Raw genomic sequence first — 14,510 nt, 5'->3', positions numbered from 1 at the left:
GAAGTGGCCACAGATAGCCTGCCCCGGGGGAGTGGTAGAGGAGATTGTGGAAGAGTTGAGAGTGGAGATACGTCGGCTGTTATCACCCCATATGATGGAGCTGATAGGGGAGGCAGATTCCCCAAGGGGATGAACAATGCAGAGGGGCTGCTGGCAGCTGATGTCACGCCAGAAGGAGAGTGAGCCCCCGGGTACCTAAGCAGGGAGAGTCGTTGGGAAAAACTAAAGGAGATCCAGTGAGGGAACGGCCTGGTGTCTCTGGGGAAACACGTTCCCAGCAATGTACCAAGGAACTCCCGAAAATGAAAGGCCCAATTCCTGAAGGCTCAGTTGTTCCATGCTCCAATGTGTCGCTACAAACAGAGGGCTCCGAGTTGCAGGTGGGCACGAGTGATAGGTCGGGGGAGGCCTCGCCAGGTAGACCAGAAGTATCCCCAGTAGTGTCAGAACCTGAAGAGTTAGGTGATGGGGTGCAGCGGTCTCAGAGAATTAGGAGACCACCAGATAGGCTGGCCTACGTAGCACCAGGGGAACAGAGTGTAACCCCTTCTGTGTTGGGGAGCTATGTCACTGCTTACACCTGGATTGGGCTTTGTTTTGCAGGAAGGGTTGGTGAATTATCTCTAAGTCATGAGAACATGACTAAATTTGGTGGGGGAAGAGTTTAACATGTTGTAGGGTTTCACTGCAATGTAACATGCTGTAAGGTTTCACTGATGATGCTGTAAGGCTTCCCTGTAGCAGCAATGTTTGTGTTATGACTAGAGATAACAGGGTTTGGAATGCTGTTGTTCTTTCTTGTAAATCTGGAAGAGAGATTTTCGCGGTCTTTTGCTGGGGTGAGATGAGGAGAGAAGACACAATTGGAGAGAGTTGGTAGACCGCTGGATGGGGTGGACTTGGAGCAAGGGTCTGAGGGTCAGCGACAATCAGAGGAGGTCGATGGTGGACAATCAGCTTATCTGTGAGCTCCAACATTGTGCAATAGACAAGATTGGGCCATTTTGTTTTCATTTTCTTTACTAACATATAGTCAAAGTAAAAATTATAAAGCTTAATCATTTAATCTGCGATAGCCGCTAGCCAAAACGAGAGTTACACCTGGTTACAAATCCGCACCACAAAATATCAGACAGTACACCATAGGCAATTAAGTTATTGAACTTTATACATCTTAATCTGGATAGAGGGTTAGTAAAGAAAATGAAAAGTAAAAGGGTCCATTTTAAGGAAAATGTATATTTTGCATCTTTGGAGCTCACTGTTCGTTCATTTGTTCCCGTCGACCTCCAAGCGTATCTGGCCCTCAGATCCTCACTCCTCGGTCCACTCCGTCTGGTGGTCTTCCGACTCTCCACCTGCCTCCTCTCTCTCCATTGCTCCCCGACGAAAGACCGTGGAAAAACCCGGCTTCCAGACTCACAAGCAAGAACAGCATTTCCTCATTGGCTAACCCCTGCATGCCAAAGCCCCGTTATCTCGAGCAATAAGCCAAGCATTGCTGCTACAGAGAAACCATTTCCTCAGCATTACATTGAAGCCATTACATTAGCCTTACTAGTGAAACCTTACAGCGCATATCATCCAATAGTCCAGAAAATGTGAGTCTAGTAAGATCTCCAAGTGGGCTGGATTATTAGTTTTACTGAAGGTGGAGAAAGTTGGCCACTTGAAATTGTTCATTCATTACAAACTCCTGGGGGCTTCAATGCCATTTGGAAGGTCAAACACTGTCTCAAGCTTATATTGACCAAAAATGAAGTGATATAGGAAAATGAAGACTGCCAGGTCAGAGAGGGAGTGGAATGGAGAATTAAATCATGAGTAACTATAAGGTCAGTATTACCTTTATTGCCCAAAATACTACTATTATTCTCCAAAGCTGTTGTCCAACTGCAGTTGAAAAAGGGGATGAAAGGAGAATTAAGTATCTTTTCTTCCAAGAAGAAATAGGAGTCTAGAATTCCTGCCTGAAAAAGATGGAGGCAGAAACCCACACATGTCAAAGTCATCCAAAACAGGAAATAATTATGCGGCACAATTATTTGACTAATGTTGAATGACATGCTAAAAAATTTGCTCCCTGTCAATCTTTGCAGGAAATAGAAGTACCACTCCTCATTCCCATGTTCTTCTCTACAACCCTTTCCCATCTTGCATTCACATAGGCATTGTTAAATTGTTTCGGCAAGAAGATTGTCTCCAACAAACCCATTTGTTTTAGTTTTTATTGTATAAAGAACTCTACATACTGCAGCAGGTAGTTTTATTCTTCAAATGAGAGCAACATTTCGGATAAGTACACTACATTTGTAAATATTCATAAATTTCCAGTAGCACAAACTCATACAAGGCTCCACTGTATTTGAAAGTAATTTTACAGTAGCAAGCAATTAAGGCATATTGCTACCACTGGTAATTATAGACCACTTTCATTGAATACAGCACAGTATCATACAGTCTATATATAAGCAAACAAAGTGAGATTTCAGTTTCAGCTTGAAGGAAAAAGAAGCTTCTCCTGGTCTCATTACATGCTAAAACAAGATATTTGCTGCACACCAGGTCCAGGAGATAATGATCTATTTGTAATAGTGATAGGCTTCTAATTCCAGCATTAGACCCAATGTATTTTATCTAATATTTTTGGTAGGTTTACTGGCTCAACTTAAGAAATGAGTTACTTATTATAAGCATTTGATCCTCAATGCCATATGATTGATTACAATGATCATATAACCACTCATCTCTTGCTAACTCATCATTCTCTTGCACTTTGCTTGAAGCATGAAGTTGTTAAAAAGCAATGTGACACTTCCATATTTCAGAGATGGTTTGTGTGCTTCATACAACATTTCATTGCCCATTGCTAAATCTGGAAAGCCCCATACAACTGGAGAAGAACTAATTCTGCCAGCATCAAGGGGAGTTCTGAGTATGGTTTTGCATAAGTCAACAGACCAAATAATTAAAGCAATTCTGCTCAGCGACAACTCTGTTTAAAAACGAAGACAAAATTTCTGAGAATATGCAAGACACCTTATGCAACATATTTAGGACAACAGAATTTCTCTGCAGTTGAATGAGTCAATTTTTCCAGGCAACAAATCTTTTCTTCTCAGTTATGTTTGCTTCATATAAGATGAAAGCATAGCTTAAAGGTTGTTTTTTTGCAAGGAGACTAGAAACAGTTAAAAAGGAGGAAATCAATATTTTGAATTGTTGAACAATTTTTCAAAAAGAATATTCTGCTCACCAACATTCTTGCTTGTGCCTCAGATGGAGAGCCATCAATGACACCACTGTGGGGCTGTTATTTCATTTGGAGAAAAAAAACAGTAGCTAACATATTTACCACTCACTGTGCAATTCACAGACAGCATCTGGTCACAAAAAGGAAACCTAAGTAAACAGCTGCAGAAATCATTAAATACTGTTATCACAGCAGTAAATAAAATCAGGTCTGATGCCCTCAATTCTCCACTATTCGTGAGTTTTGTACTGAGAATCATGAAGAGATTGAACACTTGCTGTTGTACACAGAAGTCAGATGGCTTTCAAAAGGAAACTGCCTGAATTGCTATTATGCACTTGTTGAAACTGTGATAAAGTTCTTTGAAGACCCAAATGCTTCATTCAATAATCAACTCAAGAATATTAGGCATGACATTGCTTACTTGCCAGAAGTATTTGCAAAATTTAATGAAAATAATCTTCAATTGTAAGTAAATTATATGGATCTTACAAAAGTCAAATCAATCAACTCCACATTTCTGTCCAAGTTAACCCTATTTAAGTGCAATAGTTGGACTACTAATGTGTACTCTAAAATTTCTGTTGAAAACTGCTTTAACTGGATTTAAATTTTTAAAAATAATTTATTTCTACCTTTAAATAGATTTGAATAATTTTTCCTGTCCATAGCCCTGCCATCTCTTAAGTATTGAAATTGAGCTCACATTTATGCTAGCAGCTCCTTCCACACTCTCACAACCCTCCGAGTGAAGACATTTCCCCCTCATGAGCGAAGGCATTTCCCCCTCGGCTTAAACTTTTCACTGTTCACACCTAACCCATAAACTCTGGTTGTACTCCCACCCATTCTCAGTGCAAAGAGCCTGCTTGCTTTTAGCCTATCTATACCTCTCATAATTGTGTATATCTCTATCAACTCTCCCCTCAATCTTCTGTTTTCAAGAACAAAGTCCAAATGTATTCAATCTTTCCTTATAACTCAGGTCTTCCAATCCTGGCAGCATCCTTGCAAATTTCTCTGTACTCTTTCAATGTTATTTACATCTTTCCTGTAGGTAGGTGACAACAACTGCACTCAACAATGTCTTATACAACTTCAACATAACATCCCATTTCCTATACTTAATACTTTGATTTATGAAAGCCAATACGCCAAAAGCTTTCTTTATGACCCTGTCCGCCTGTGTCACCTCTTTCAATGAATTATGGACCTGTATTCCCAGATCCCTTTGATCTACTGCACTCCTCAGTGCTCTGCCATTCACTGTGTAACACCTACCCTGGCTGGTCATACCAAAATGAAACACCTGTCACTTATCTGCATTAAATTATATCTGCCGTTTCTCAGCCTGTTTTTCCAGCTGGTCCAGATCCTGTTGCAAGCTCCGATCATCTTCTTTGCTGTCCACTTCACCTCTAATCTTGGTGTCATCCACAAATTTGATGATCCAGTTAACCAGATAATCATCCAGATAATTGATATAGATGACAAACAACAGACCAGCACCATTCCCTGCATCACACCACTATCATAGGCCTACAGTCAGACAGGCAACCATCTACTACCACTGTCTTCTCCGCCAAAGCCAATGTCTAATCCAATTTACTACACCATTTTGAATACCAAGCAATTGAACCTTTTTGACTTAGCTTCCATGTGGGACATTGTCTACATGGACTTTAGTGAGGCACTTGACAGCATCCAGTCATTGTAGACAATTTCCACTGCCCTGCCTTCATAAACTTTGCTGGAAGCTTCCTCCAAAACCTCTGAGATTGTTTAGATATGACCTACCACGCACAAAGCTATGCTGAGCTAATAAGGTCTGGGAATCACTCAACAAATTAAAATTTAAAGTTTATCTTGCATAAATAATATTCTAAATTTAGAGCTGTAGGGGTCATAACCTTGTTATAAGTGGGGCTATTAATAGGAAATAATCACATTGCCAAATAATCCACACCGAATTTCATGGTTGTGCTAATTAATAGTTGCAGAAGTCAAATATTTCCTTTGTGATTACAGCTCATTTCTGAATAGGATAATGACATAATGTTACTATTTACCAAAGTATCTTTTCCCTGAATATGCATAAATACATTTACAATATCCATGTTTGATCCAAACTCAGATTTAAATCATTGAAATGCCTTCACACATCCAAATTCCTTTAACTATATATTTTAAAGTGATAAAGCAAGAATTCCTTTAAACTCATCAAACCAGTTGTACAATAGTTCATACAAGTTACTGTCTCTCTGCAACAGGACATCAGCTCTTGTAACCCTGGTTACAAGACTACCCTGACTACCTAATGTTTATGACCCTTCTGAGTGGAGACCCTTCTGCATTAGTGTATACTATTATATGGTGCAATGCTGTGTGACTGTGGCTTCAGGTATGCTAGACCATGAGATTAACACTGTAAAGGCCTTAAAAACATTGACTACCCAGGAAGCCATTCTCTTCTTGCTCCAGTGAGGAAACCAGTATAACTCCATACTCACCTTAGTGTGCCAATCAACAATTATAGATTCCACGTGAGTATATTTCACTTTCCGAATGACAGCAAGAGCATCACATTATTATCTTCAAAACAAGAGGTTTAATTCCTAAAAGTTACAATAAAAATTTGGGTCTTTTTCTTCCTTGAATATGTCCAACTATATAATAGCCTATCAGATTTAGTATCTTACAATGATGGTTCATGCTAGGATCTTTAACAGCCAGTCAGTACCCAGAGAAAATGATGTAAGCACTCAGTGCTGAGTTCTCACTGGCTGCAAGTCTCATCAATCCTAACCTGTATTCAAGTTTTCTGAATAGGTATTAGTTTTGAAATAATACCACTTTGATAAAACTGTTTAAAAAGTTAATCCAGCACTCAAAAAATCTGCTTAAATGCTATTGGTTTAGTAAGATATTTTAGACTATATTCCATATTTAACTTTATGAAGCCATTATTACAACTGCAGTACTTCAAATATTCATTGAATTCACCTGCTCCACCAGGTATTTCAAATCTATTTTTTAAATTGCTTCCATAATAAACAATAGATTATCATTTATTTGACAAAATCATGTTTTTAATTTTCTGATCAATGAAATTAGCATTTGTTCTTCAAATCACAGTCATAACTCAAACAAGTATAAACTAATATTACAAATGCAACCTGTTAAATAGAAGTTCCCAATATATTAGCTTAATTAAAAGATTTCGCAAATGTTTTGTTAAAATCAGTGTTTTTTTTCAATCCAGGTTCTAATTTGACTCACAAAAGCTATTCACCCTTCCATCCAATTTATTCACTGATTTATCCTTGACACAAACATCATTAGTTCAATTGAAGCATGTACATTTTCCACAGAGCAATAAAATCCAGTTTTAAACTATTCTAACTTTCCAGCCTAATATAATTGAATGTTTTGTTCTTAGAAGGCAAAGAGAACCAAGACATTCAAGACTTGTTTTCAAGCAGAATCCCTCAACTACTTTCCTTATCCATTGTTTTATATGAATCATTAATCAATACTATATCATTTATATAGACAAAAATCCACAATCTTCAGTACCTACATAAGATATCCATAAATTAATACAACAAGATATGAAACAGAACATACCCCTGCTTCACCCCTCTTCTAATTAGTGTAGGTTTAGTAAACTCCAATCTGTTGTGGTCAAAGTACATGCCACCAACTAAACCAATAAATGGATCATTAATTATCTGACAACATTCATTTCTCACTTTATACTCAATGAAGTCAAAGGTATTGACCAGGTCTACAAAAAGCACAGTTAAGTTCCCTTTTCCTTTAACATCAACTTACTTAATATCAGAATATTTTCATCCTATCCAGGAACCTCAGCTGAAACCACTTCTAGATGCTGAGTTAAAGAGACAGATCAGCCAACCTTTCATCTATTTAAGAAAAAAAAGTAAAATTTGACCAATTGTAATTGGTAACTAATTATTAATACTCTAGAGTTTTGCAATGCCATGCATATAAGAAAATGTCTGATTGACCTTAACCTAATCAAGCACTTCCCTCCATCTCATCTACTTTAAAAGGAAACAGAATCTAAATGTATGCATCAAGATTTATAACCCCAACTGATTCAAGCCTGTCAAGAGTGTCTTTCTTAAAACAATCAAACAGTGCTTGTCAATAGCTTGCCTAAAACAAAGACTGAATTTATTCACATCTATCATTTATATACTCTCTACTAGAATTGCATTCATATAAATCTGCAATTAGCCATATGTACAAGGAAGAGGCCTCCAAAAACTAACATACTGGAGTTATTTTCTGTTTCTGGAAACATCTATCCCCTGTAACTCACCATAAACTGGCATTGCCATCCACATAGTTGAACCATAACCAAATGTCAAGGATGTTTGAAAGCTGGCAGGAAGACTGATCTACAAAACACTTCTAAAATATCTACCTCACACAGAAGATCAGCAGCGTTAATTAGGAAAGCAAGTCTCTTGCAGAAACTAATTCTAGATGAATTCCACGGAAGTTACATCCCAGAGCAATCTAGACTCTACAAGGATGTACTGACAGATAAGCACAATGGCCTATTCTCGTCAAAGATGACCTCTTCATTTACAGGTGAATGCATAATTTGACCTGTTCCTCTCACTTTGACAACATTCCAGCACCACTAAAATTACTTCTCCATCAGAATAGGTGGAATTTTGATCTGTTATGAATACAGAGAATATAGCTGACATTCTACCTTTATTCTAGGAAATCAGTAGGTAATGATATGATTATACATCATGTTTACACCCTGTTACAACCATAATCTAATAACTGAAATATATATTCAAATGAAGATTACAGCACATAATCGTAATTTTTAAGATTGAGAACAATTCAGACAAAGGCATTTGAATTAGTAGCAAGTAGAAAAAAAATATCTGCTCAACAATTATGTTGAGCAGCAGTTAGTTTGATCACTCCAATAACTGTTGATTACACAACCTGGAAAATTTCTGAGCATTTTTTCTCAGTTTTCAAACCAGTAATCCATTGCAGTAAATCTGATGCAACTGCCTTGGCTGAACATTTCATTTCAACTAAAATCAGGTATAGCTAAAGATTTCATTCAGATTTAGTATGTAAAGATTGGTAATAACATAGCTTATCATCCTTCACAAATTTCACAGTCACTTAGTCCTAACATTAAAGGTAGGTAAATAACTTCACTTTCCATTAACTCAGTTTTATCTTCAAGCTTATTTCCATCTGGCTATAATGAGGAAGTTGAACCTTAGCTCAACAAACTTCAAACCTTACTAGTCTGTGCTCTTCTTTGGCACATTAATTTTTTTTAAATACCTACCCTAGATTCAACTTTAATTTGAAATTTGACTGTATTGTCAAATGAAATATACTCGCTACAGTGAAGAACTCTGCAAATGTAGTAGTCCATTTGTGTCTTCCTTTTCTTCACTTACTTCTCCCGGTATTCCCAAATTGCGAGATGAAATACTGGAAGTTTCTTCAATGCGATTTTCCTCTACCCTATTTCTCCTGCGGCCATTACAGGAGGCTTCTGGAGGGTTGTTACTCATCTCTATGTAACCCTGTACATCAACATCATAATGTTTTTGTGGAATGCAGCACAGATGATTCTCACATTCTGTTAACATACAGGGGAAGTTGCATATCAAGTCAGAATCGTTTACTCCTTCAGAAAATTCTACCTGAATGGTTACAGAGTGAACTCCTGCATTGTGGAAGATTTCACGGATTTGTAACCCTGCTGTTTTGTATGTAGAACGATCCAGGCATTTCACATGAAGTGAAGCGATATTCTTCCCTCCAGCAAGTTCCCAGATATGGAGTTCGTGAATCCCGTATATTCCATCAACTTTACGCAACTTCTCATCTGCAGAGCATAGGAAAGAGAACTGGAGATTTTAATCAATAAATTAAAATAGTGTGTAATTTCAGTTTACCGGAGCTTTACATTTGACTGTCTTCCATTAAACAAGATCAGTCTGATTATTCACTACATTGGTAGAAACCTGGATATTAAATAGAGAGAGAGAGAAACACACCAATATTAATACTCAAACACCTCCACTGGGGGTGTTACCAATTCTCAAACATTTTGCTTAAAAGACCATCTCAGTTAGAGAGGAGTAAAACTGATTAAGCATATTCAGCTGGGTCATTCTGAAGGGACAATATCAATTAAAACTAGAAACAGCTCAAACTGTTGTAAACCTCTGTAACTACGGTATACAGTGAGGAACAGCAAGAGAGAAACCAGAAACAAGTACAGTATGTAAGAGCTTCCTCAATGGATATGTATTATGAAAATATCATCTGTAACTGTGTGTAGATGCATGCTTTCAGCCAGTTATCAAAGTTTCATCATATACAAGAACCAAGATTTAAATCAGGACCTTTTCATACCTACTGTCTAGAAAAGAAATATCAAACAGTACTCACTTCAATTAAACCAATTTAAAACTACATCAATTATATTCTCCAGCCACATTTCACATGTTAACTGTGTTACGTATCCCGTAACTGGATAACTCACCAGCAAAGATAGAGAGGTCCGTTGGAGTCTGATGGCACTATTTTTGAACGGTTTTATTCACAAAGGGGGCACAAAAGTAAGGTTAATACAAACATTCAGAACATGTACATCAGCAAAACTCAATCTAAAGCACGGGTATAGCAATAATCATCATTAAGAAATAATCTCAACTGTTGTCTAGGGGATAATATATTGTCCGTTGGGAATAGAAAAGTCACTCAGAAGTCTGCAGGCTTCAGTCTTTGGGGAATCGCTGGGTTTCACGTTTTTCAGAGAGAGTGAGGAGAAACGGGAAAACTTGCCCGTGTCTTTGACGAAGCAACGCCATTGAATCAGGGGAGCGTTGTTTCCCTGTTATTAGTTCAAAGTCCTTCTCGGTATTATCAGCCACCTGCTCCCCAGGCAGAGAAGTTACGGAGCGCACGTGGCTTTTGACTGGCTTCCAGCTATCACGGGAGCGTTGAGTGATCGAGTCCTTCTGGTGCATCTCTCTGGGGTACCGCCTTCTGCAGTCCCATTTTATCTTGACTTGCAGAGTTGTAGATGTCCATCAAAGTAGGGTGATGCAATCCCCACCCCCACATTGCCCGAGGGTGTCCATATCCATGGTAGCTGTCACGTAGCAGGGTCATGCCCTCAGCACAGGTGTCTCTAAGAGCCCTGGCCAAAACCATTACATTGTCTCTCATTTGCCTGGGTCCGAGACCCGAATTAATAGTGCTCTTGCGATTCTCCGGAAGGAGGGGGCTGCTCCCGCCCCTTCGGCCCCTCAGAGCTGTGGTACATTCATAACAACTGTACAACTTAAATGCAGAGGCACTGAAACTTTTTTGTAACCCATTAATCTCTTTTAGCAAAAGTATTGGTGTAATATTCAGATCTATTAGCCAAGAATCAATTTGTTTTGCTCTCTTTTCTGCTTTTGTAGATTCAGACTCTTATTCAGTTCTAGTTCCACACTTCCCCAATGACAAAATGACAGCGATTGTCAATAGGCTTTTCTATCATAGATTTTTAAAAAAGCCTACTGACAATGATGGAGATTTTTTCATAGTTCCACTTACAACCACTTCTATTTACATGTAAATATATTCATTCTAGTGGCATCTAAAGAGGAACCCAAATAACCCAAGCAGAAGAGTAAAAATAGTGATCAGGCCTTCTTGATGGCAAACATTAAAAGAATCAATGGAACTTTAAGAATTTCAACCCCATTCCTTTGGGAATTCTGTTTAATACTTAAGCCTACACCAACATATTTTCATTAACAAGCAGCTGTTCCTCAGCGTTCACCCAATTTCTTAACATTCTAAGTTATTGACACAGTGAATTTTAAAATGCAGTTTTTTATGTGACTTTATCAAATATTTTCTGGAATTTGAATACACATCATATGGCTTCAGAATCTATTTGAGATATATTAAAATTTTGCATCACATGTACCCACTGTACAATGCATCGCATGTGACAACTTAGCTGTTGATTAGGAATAATGTAGGCTTTTTGATATATTTTAGTATTCATGTATAATACACTGAACCAGGGTTCCCTAATCCGGGTTCCGTGAGAGATTGCTAGGGGTTCTGCGAGGGATCAGGATGAAAATAAACATTGTTTTTTGAACTCATGCTCACCATGGTGGGCAGTGACCAAACAGCCCCGTTAGCAATCTCAGCCCAGTATGGCAGTGCGCAGTGGGACCGTGTTTATTTGGTTGAGTCCATTCTCAATCTTTGACACAAAACAGGGGAGGCAGTTGATAATTGGTGAGCGCTATACTGCATGGAGGGGAGGACAGTATGCTGATAATTGGTGAGTGTTGTATTACACGAAGGGGAAGACAGCAGGCTGATAATTGGTGAGTGCTACATTACACAGAGGGGAGGACAGTATGCTGATAATTGGTGAGTGTTATATTACACAGAGGGGAGGACAGTAGGCTGATAATTGGTGAGTGCTACATTACACAGAGGGGAGGACAGTAGGCTGATAATTGGTGAGTGTTGTATTACACAGAGGGGAGGACAGTAGGCTGATAATTGGTGAATGCTACATTACACAGAGGGGAGGACAGTAGGCTGATATTTGGTGAGTGTTGTATTACACAGAGGGGAAGACAGTAGGCTGATAATTGGTGAGTGTTGTATTACACAAAGGGGAGGACAGTAGGCTGATAATTGGTGAGTGCTACATTACACAGAGGGGAGGACAGTAGAACACAAGAAATAGGAGCAGGAGTTGGCCATCTAGCCCATTGAGCCTGCCTCGCCACTCAGTAAGATCTTGGCTGATCTGTCTGTAAACTCAGCTCCATCTACCTGCCTTTTCCCCATAACCCTTAATTCCCTTACTATGTAAAAACCTATCTAACTGTATCTTAAATATATTTAGTGAAGAAGCCTCAACTACTTCCCTGGGCAGAGAATTCCGCAGAGTCACCACACTCTGGAAAAACAGTTTCTCCTCATCTCCATCCTAAATCTTGTCCCCTGAATCTTGAGGCAATGTCCCCTAGTTCTAGTCTCACCTACCAATGGAAACAACTTTTCTACTTCTATCTTATCTATCCCTTTCAAAATTTTATATATTTCTCTAAGATCCCCTCTCATTCTTCTGAACTCCAGAGAGTATAGTCCCAGGCGACTCAATCTCTCCTCAATCTCCCTTCATCTCTGGAATCAACCTGGTGAATCTCCTCTGCACTGCATTCAAAGCCACTATATCCTTTCTCAAGTATGGAGACCAGAACTGTACACATACTCCAGGGGCGGCCTCACCAGTACCCTGTATAGTTGTAGCATGACCTCCCTGCTCTTGAATTCAATCCCTCTAGCAATGAAGGCCAACATTCCATTTGGCTTCTTAATAACCTGTTGGACTTGCAAGCCAACTTTTTGCGATTCATGAACAAGCACTCACAAGTCCCTCTGCACAACAGCATGCTGCAATCTTTCACCATTTAAATAATAATCTGCTCTTCTATTATTCCTTCCAAGTGGATGATCTCACATTTACGAACATTGTATTCCATTTGCCAGACCATGGCCTACTCACTTAACCTATCTATATTCTTCTGCAGACTCTCTGCATCCTTGGTATAATTTGCTTTTCCACTCAGTTTAGTGTCATCAGCAAATTTTGCTACGCTACACTCAGTCCCCTCTTCCAAATTATCAATGTAAATGATAAACAGCTGCAGGCCCAGCACCGACCCCTGTGGCACCCCACTCACCACTGACTGCCAATCGGAGAAACACCCATTTATACCAACTCTCTGCCTTCTATTGGTTAACCAATACACTTTCTCCAACTCCATGCATCTGTATCTTATTTAAAAGCCTCTTGTGTGGCACCTTATTGAACACCTTCTGGAAATCCAAGTATACAACATCCACCTGTTCCCCACTATCCACTGCACCCATTATGTCCTCAAAGACCTGCCCTTTCGGAATCCACACTGTGTCTGTCCATTGGAACCACTCCTTTCTAAATGTTTCGTTATTTCTTCCTTAATGACAGCTTCAAGCATTTTATTGGTAAGTGCTGTATTGCACAGAAGGGAGGACAGTAGGCTAATAATTGGTGAGTGCTGTATTGCGTGGAGGGGAATACAGTAGGCTGATAATTGGTGAGTGCTGTAATGCACAAAGAGGAGAACACTAGACTGATAATTGGTGAGCACTGTATTGCATGGAGGGGAGGACAGTAGGCTGATAATTGGTGAGTGATGTATTACATGGCGGGGAAGATGCTAGGCTGTTGTGGAGTGTGAAGTGTGTTTCACAAGCATTGAAAGGACTCACACAACTCAAGCTACGATGTCAGCCTCTCTCTCCCAAGTTACATCCACCAACTTCCCCTTACACGCCACTGACTGAGTTATGGAAGCGAACAAACTAACAGTGTAGTAGGAAATTGGAGGGAAGTTTTCATTCTAACGACAGTTCAGTGTGGCAATTTTTGAAGAGGAAGTGTGAGATAGAAGAGCAGGATTCTGGACCGAGGCCCGCGAACAATGATGAAAAATTACAATCTTCTGAGTCACCTCACTGTACTAGTGAAACAACGGACAGCTAAAAAGTCCGTCTTATTTTTACAAAACCATAAAAGTTTATTTACACAACAAATACACAAAGTACAAACGTTAAGCCTTTACAAGACAGTGAATAAATTCAAATTAAAATATGATTACTACTGTCTATAAAACAGTCGAATCCCTGGGGGACCCAGTGCTCTCAGAAATCTCCCGCTGTACACATTGTGACCACAAGCTCCCTCTCCAAAGACAGCCGGCCACAAATGCATCCTCGGAAGAGGGGCAGGCAGTTGGCCCTGGCAGAGGCCTCGACTTTCCGCTGCCTAGACCCATGAATTGTCATCTTGGCCAGGCTCAGGAGCAAACCAACCAGGAGATCCTCTTCACGATCCACCCACTTCCGAACTGAGTGCCCGTATATGACGATCGCAGGGCTAAAGCGTAACCAGAACCTGAGCACCAGCCCCTTTAGATACTCAAACAGGGGCAGCAACCTCTCACACTCCAGACAAGCGTGGTGCACTGACTCCTCCCAGCCACAGAATAGAGAGGTGGACGGGGTGACAGTGAACTTGCTTAAAAACCTATTGAATGGCACTGCCTTTTGTAACACCTTCCAGCCAGATCCCCAATGTACAGGGGAAGGACCT

General features: G+C 39.6%; 1 protein-coding gene across 1 annotated transcript in view; it reads right to left on the bottom strand.

Annotated features, from left to right (window-relative positions):
• The window catches only part of slc30a10 (solute carrier family 30 member 10), a 122,497-nt gene that overhangs the window by 94,824 nt on the left and 13,163 nt on the right, over window positions 1–14,510 (bottom strand). The window contains exons 5-7 of the mRNA XM_059985828.1: window positions 7,088–9,161; window positions 5,764–5,868; window positions 3,257–3,310 (exon numbers count right to left, since the gene is read on the bottom strand). Coding sequence (XP_059841811.1) covers window positions 8,668–9,161 — 494 coding nt within the window. The 3' untranslated portion in view covers window positions 3,257–3,310; window positions 5,764–5,868; window positions 7,088–8,667. The remainder of the gene's footprint in view (window positions 1–3,256; window positions 3,311–5,763; window positions 5,869–7,087; window positions 9,162–14,510) is intronic.

The sequence above is a fragment of the Hypanus sabinus genome, chromosome 12, assembly GCF_030144855.1.
Source record: "Hypanus sabinus isolate sHypSab1 chromosome 12, sHypSab1.hap1, whole genome shotgun sequence".
Lineage (NCBI taxonomy): Eukaryota > Metazoa > Chordata > Chondrichthyes > Myliobatiformes > Dasyatidae > Hypanus > Hypanus sabinus.
This window is presented reverse-complemented; position numbering and strand designations above follow the sequence as displayed.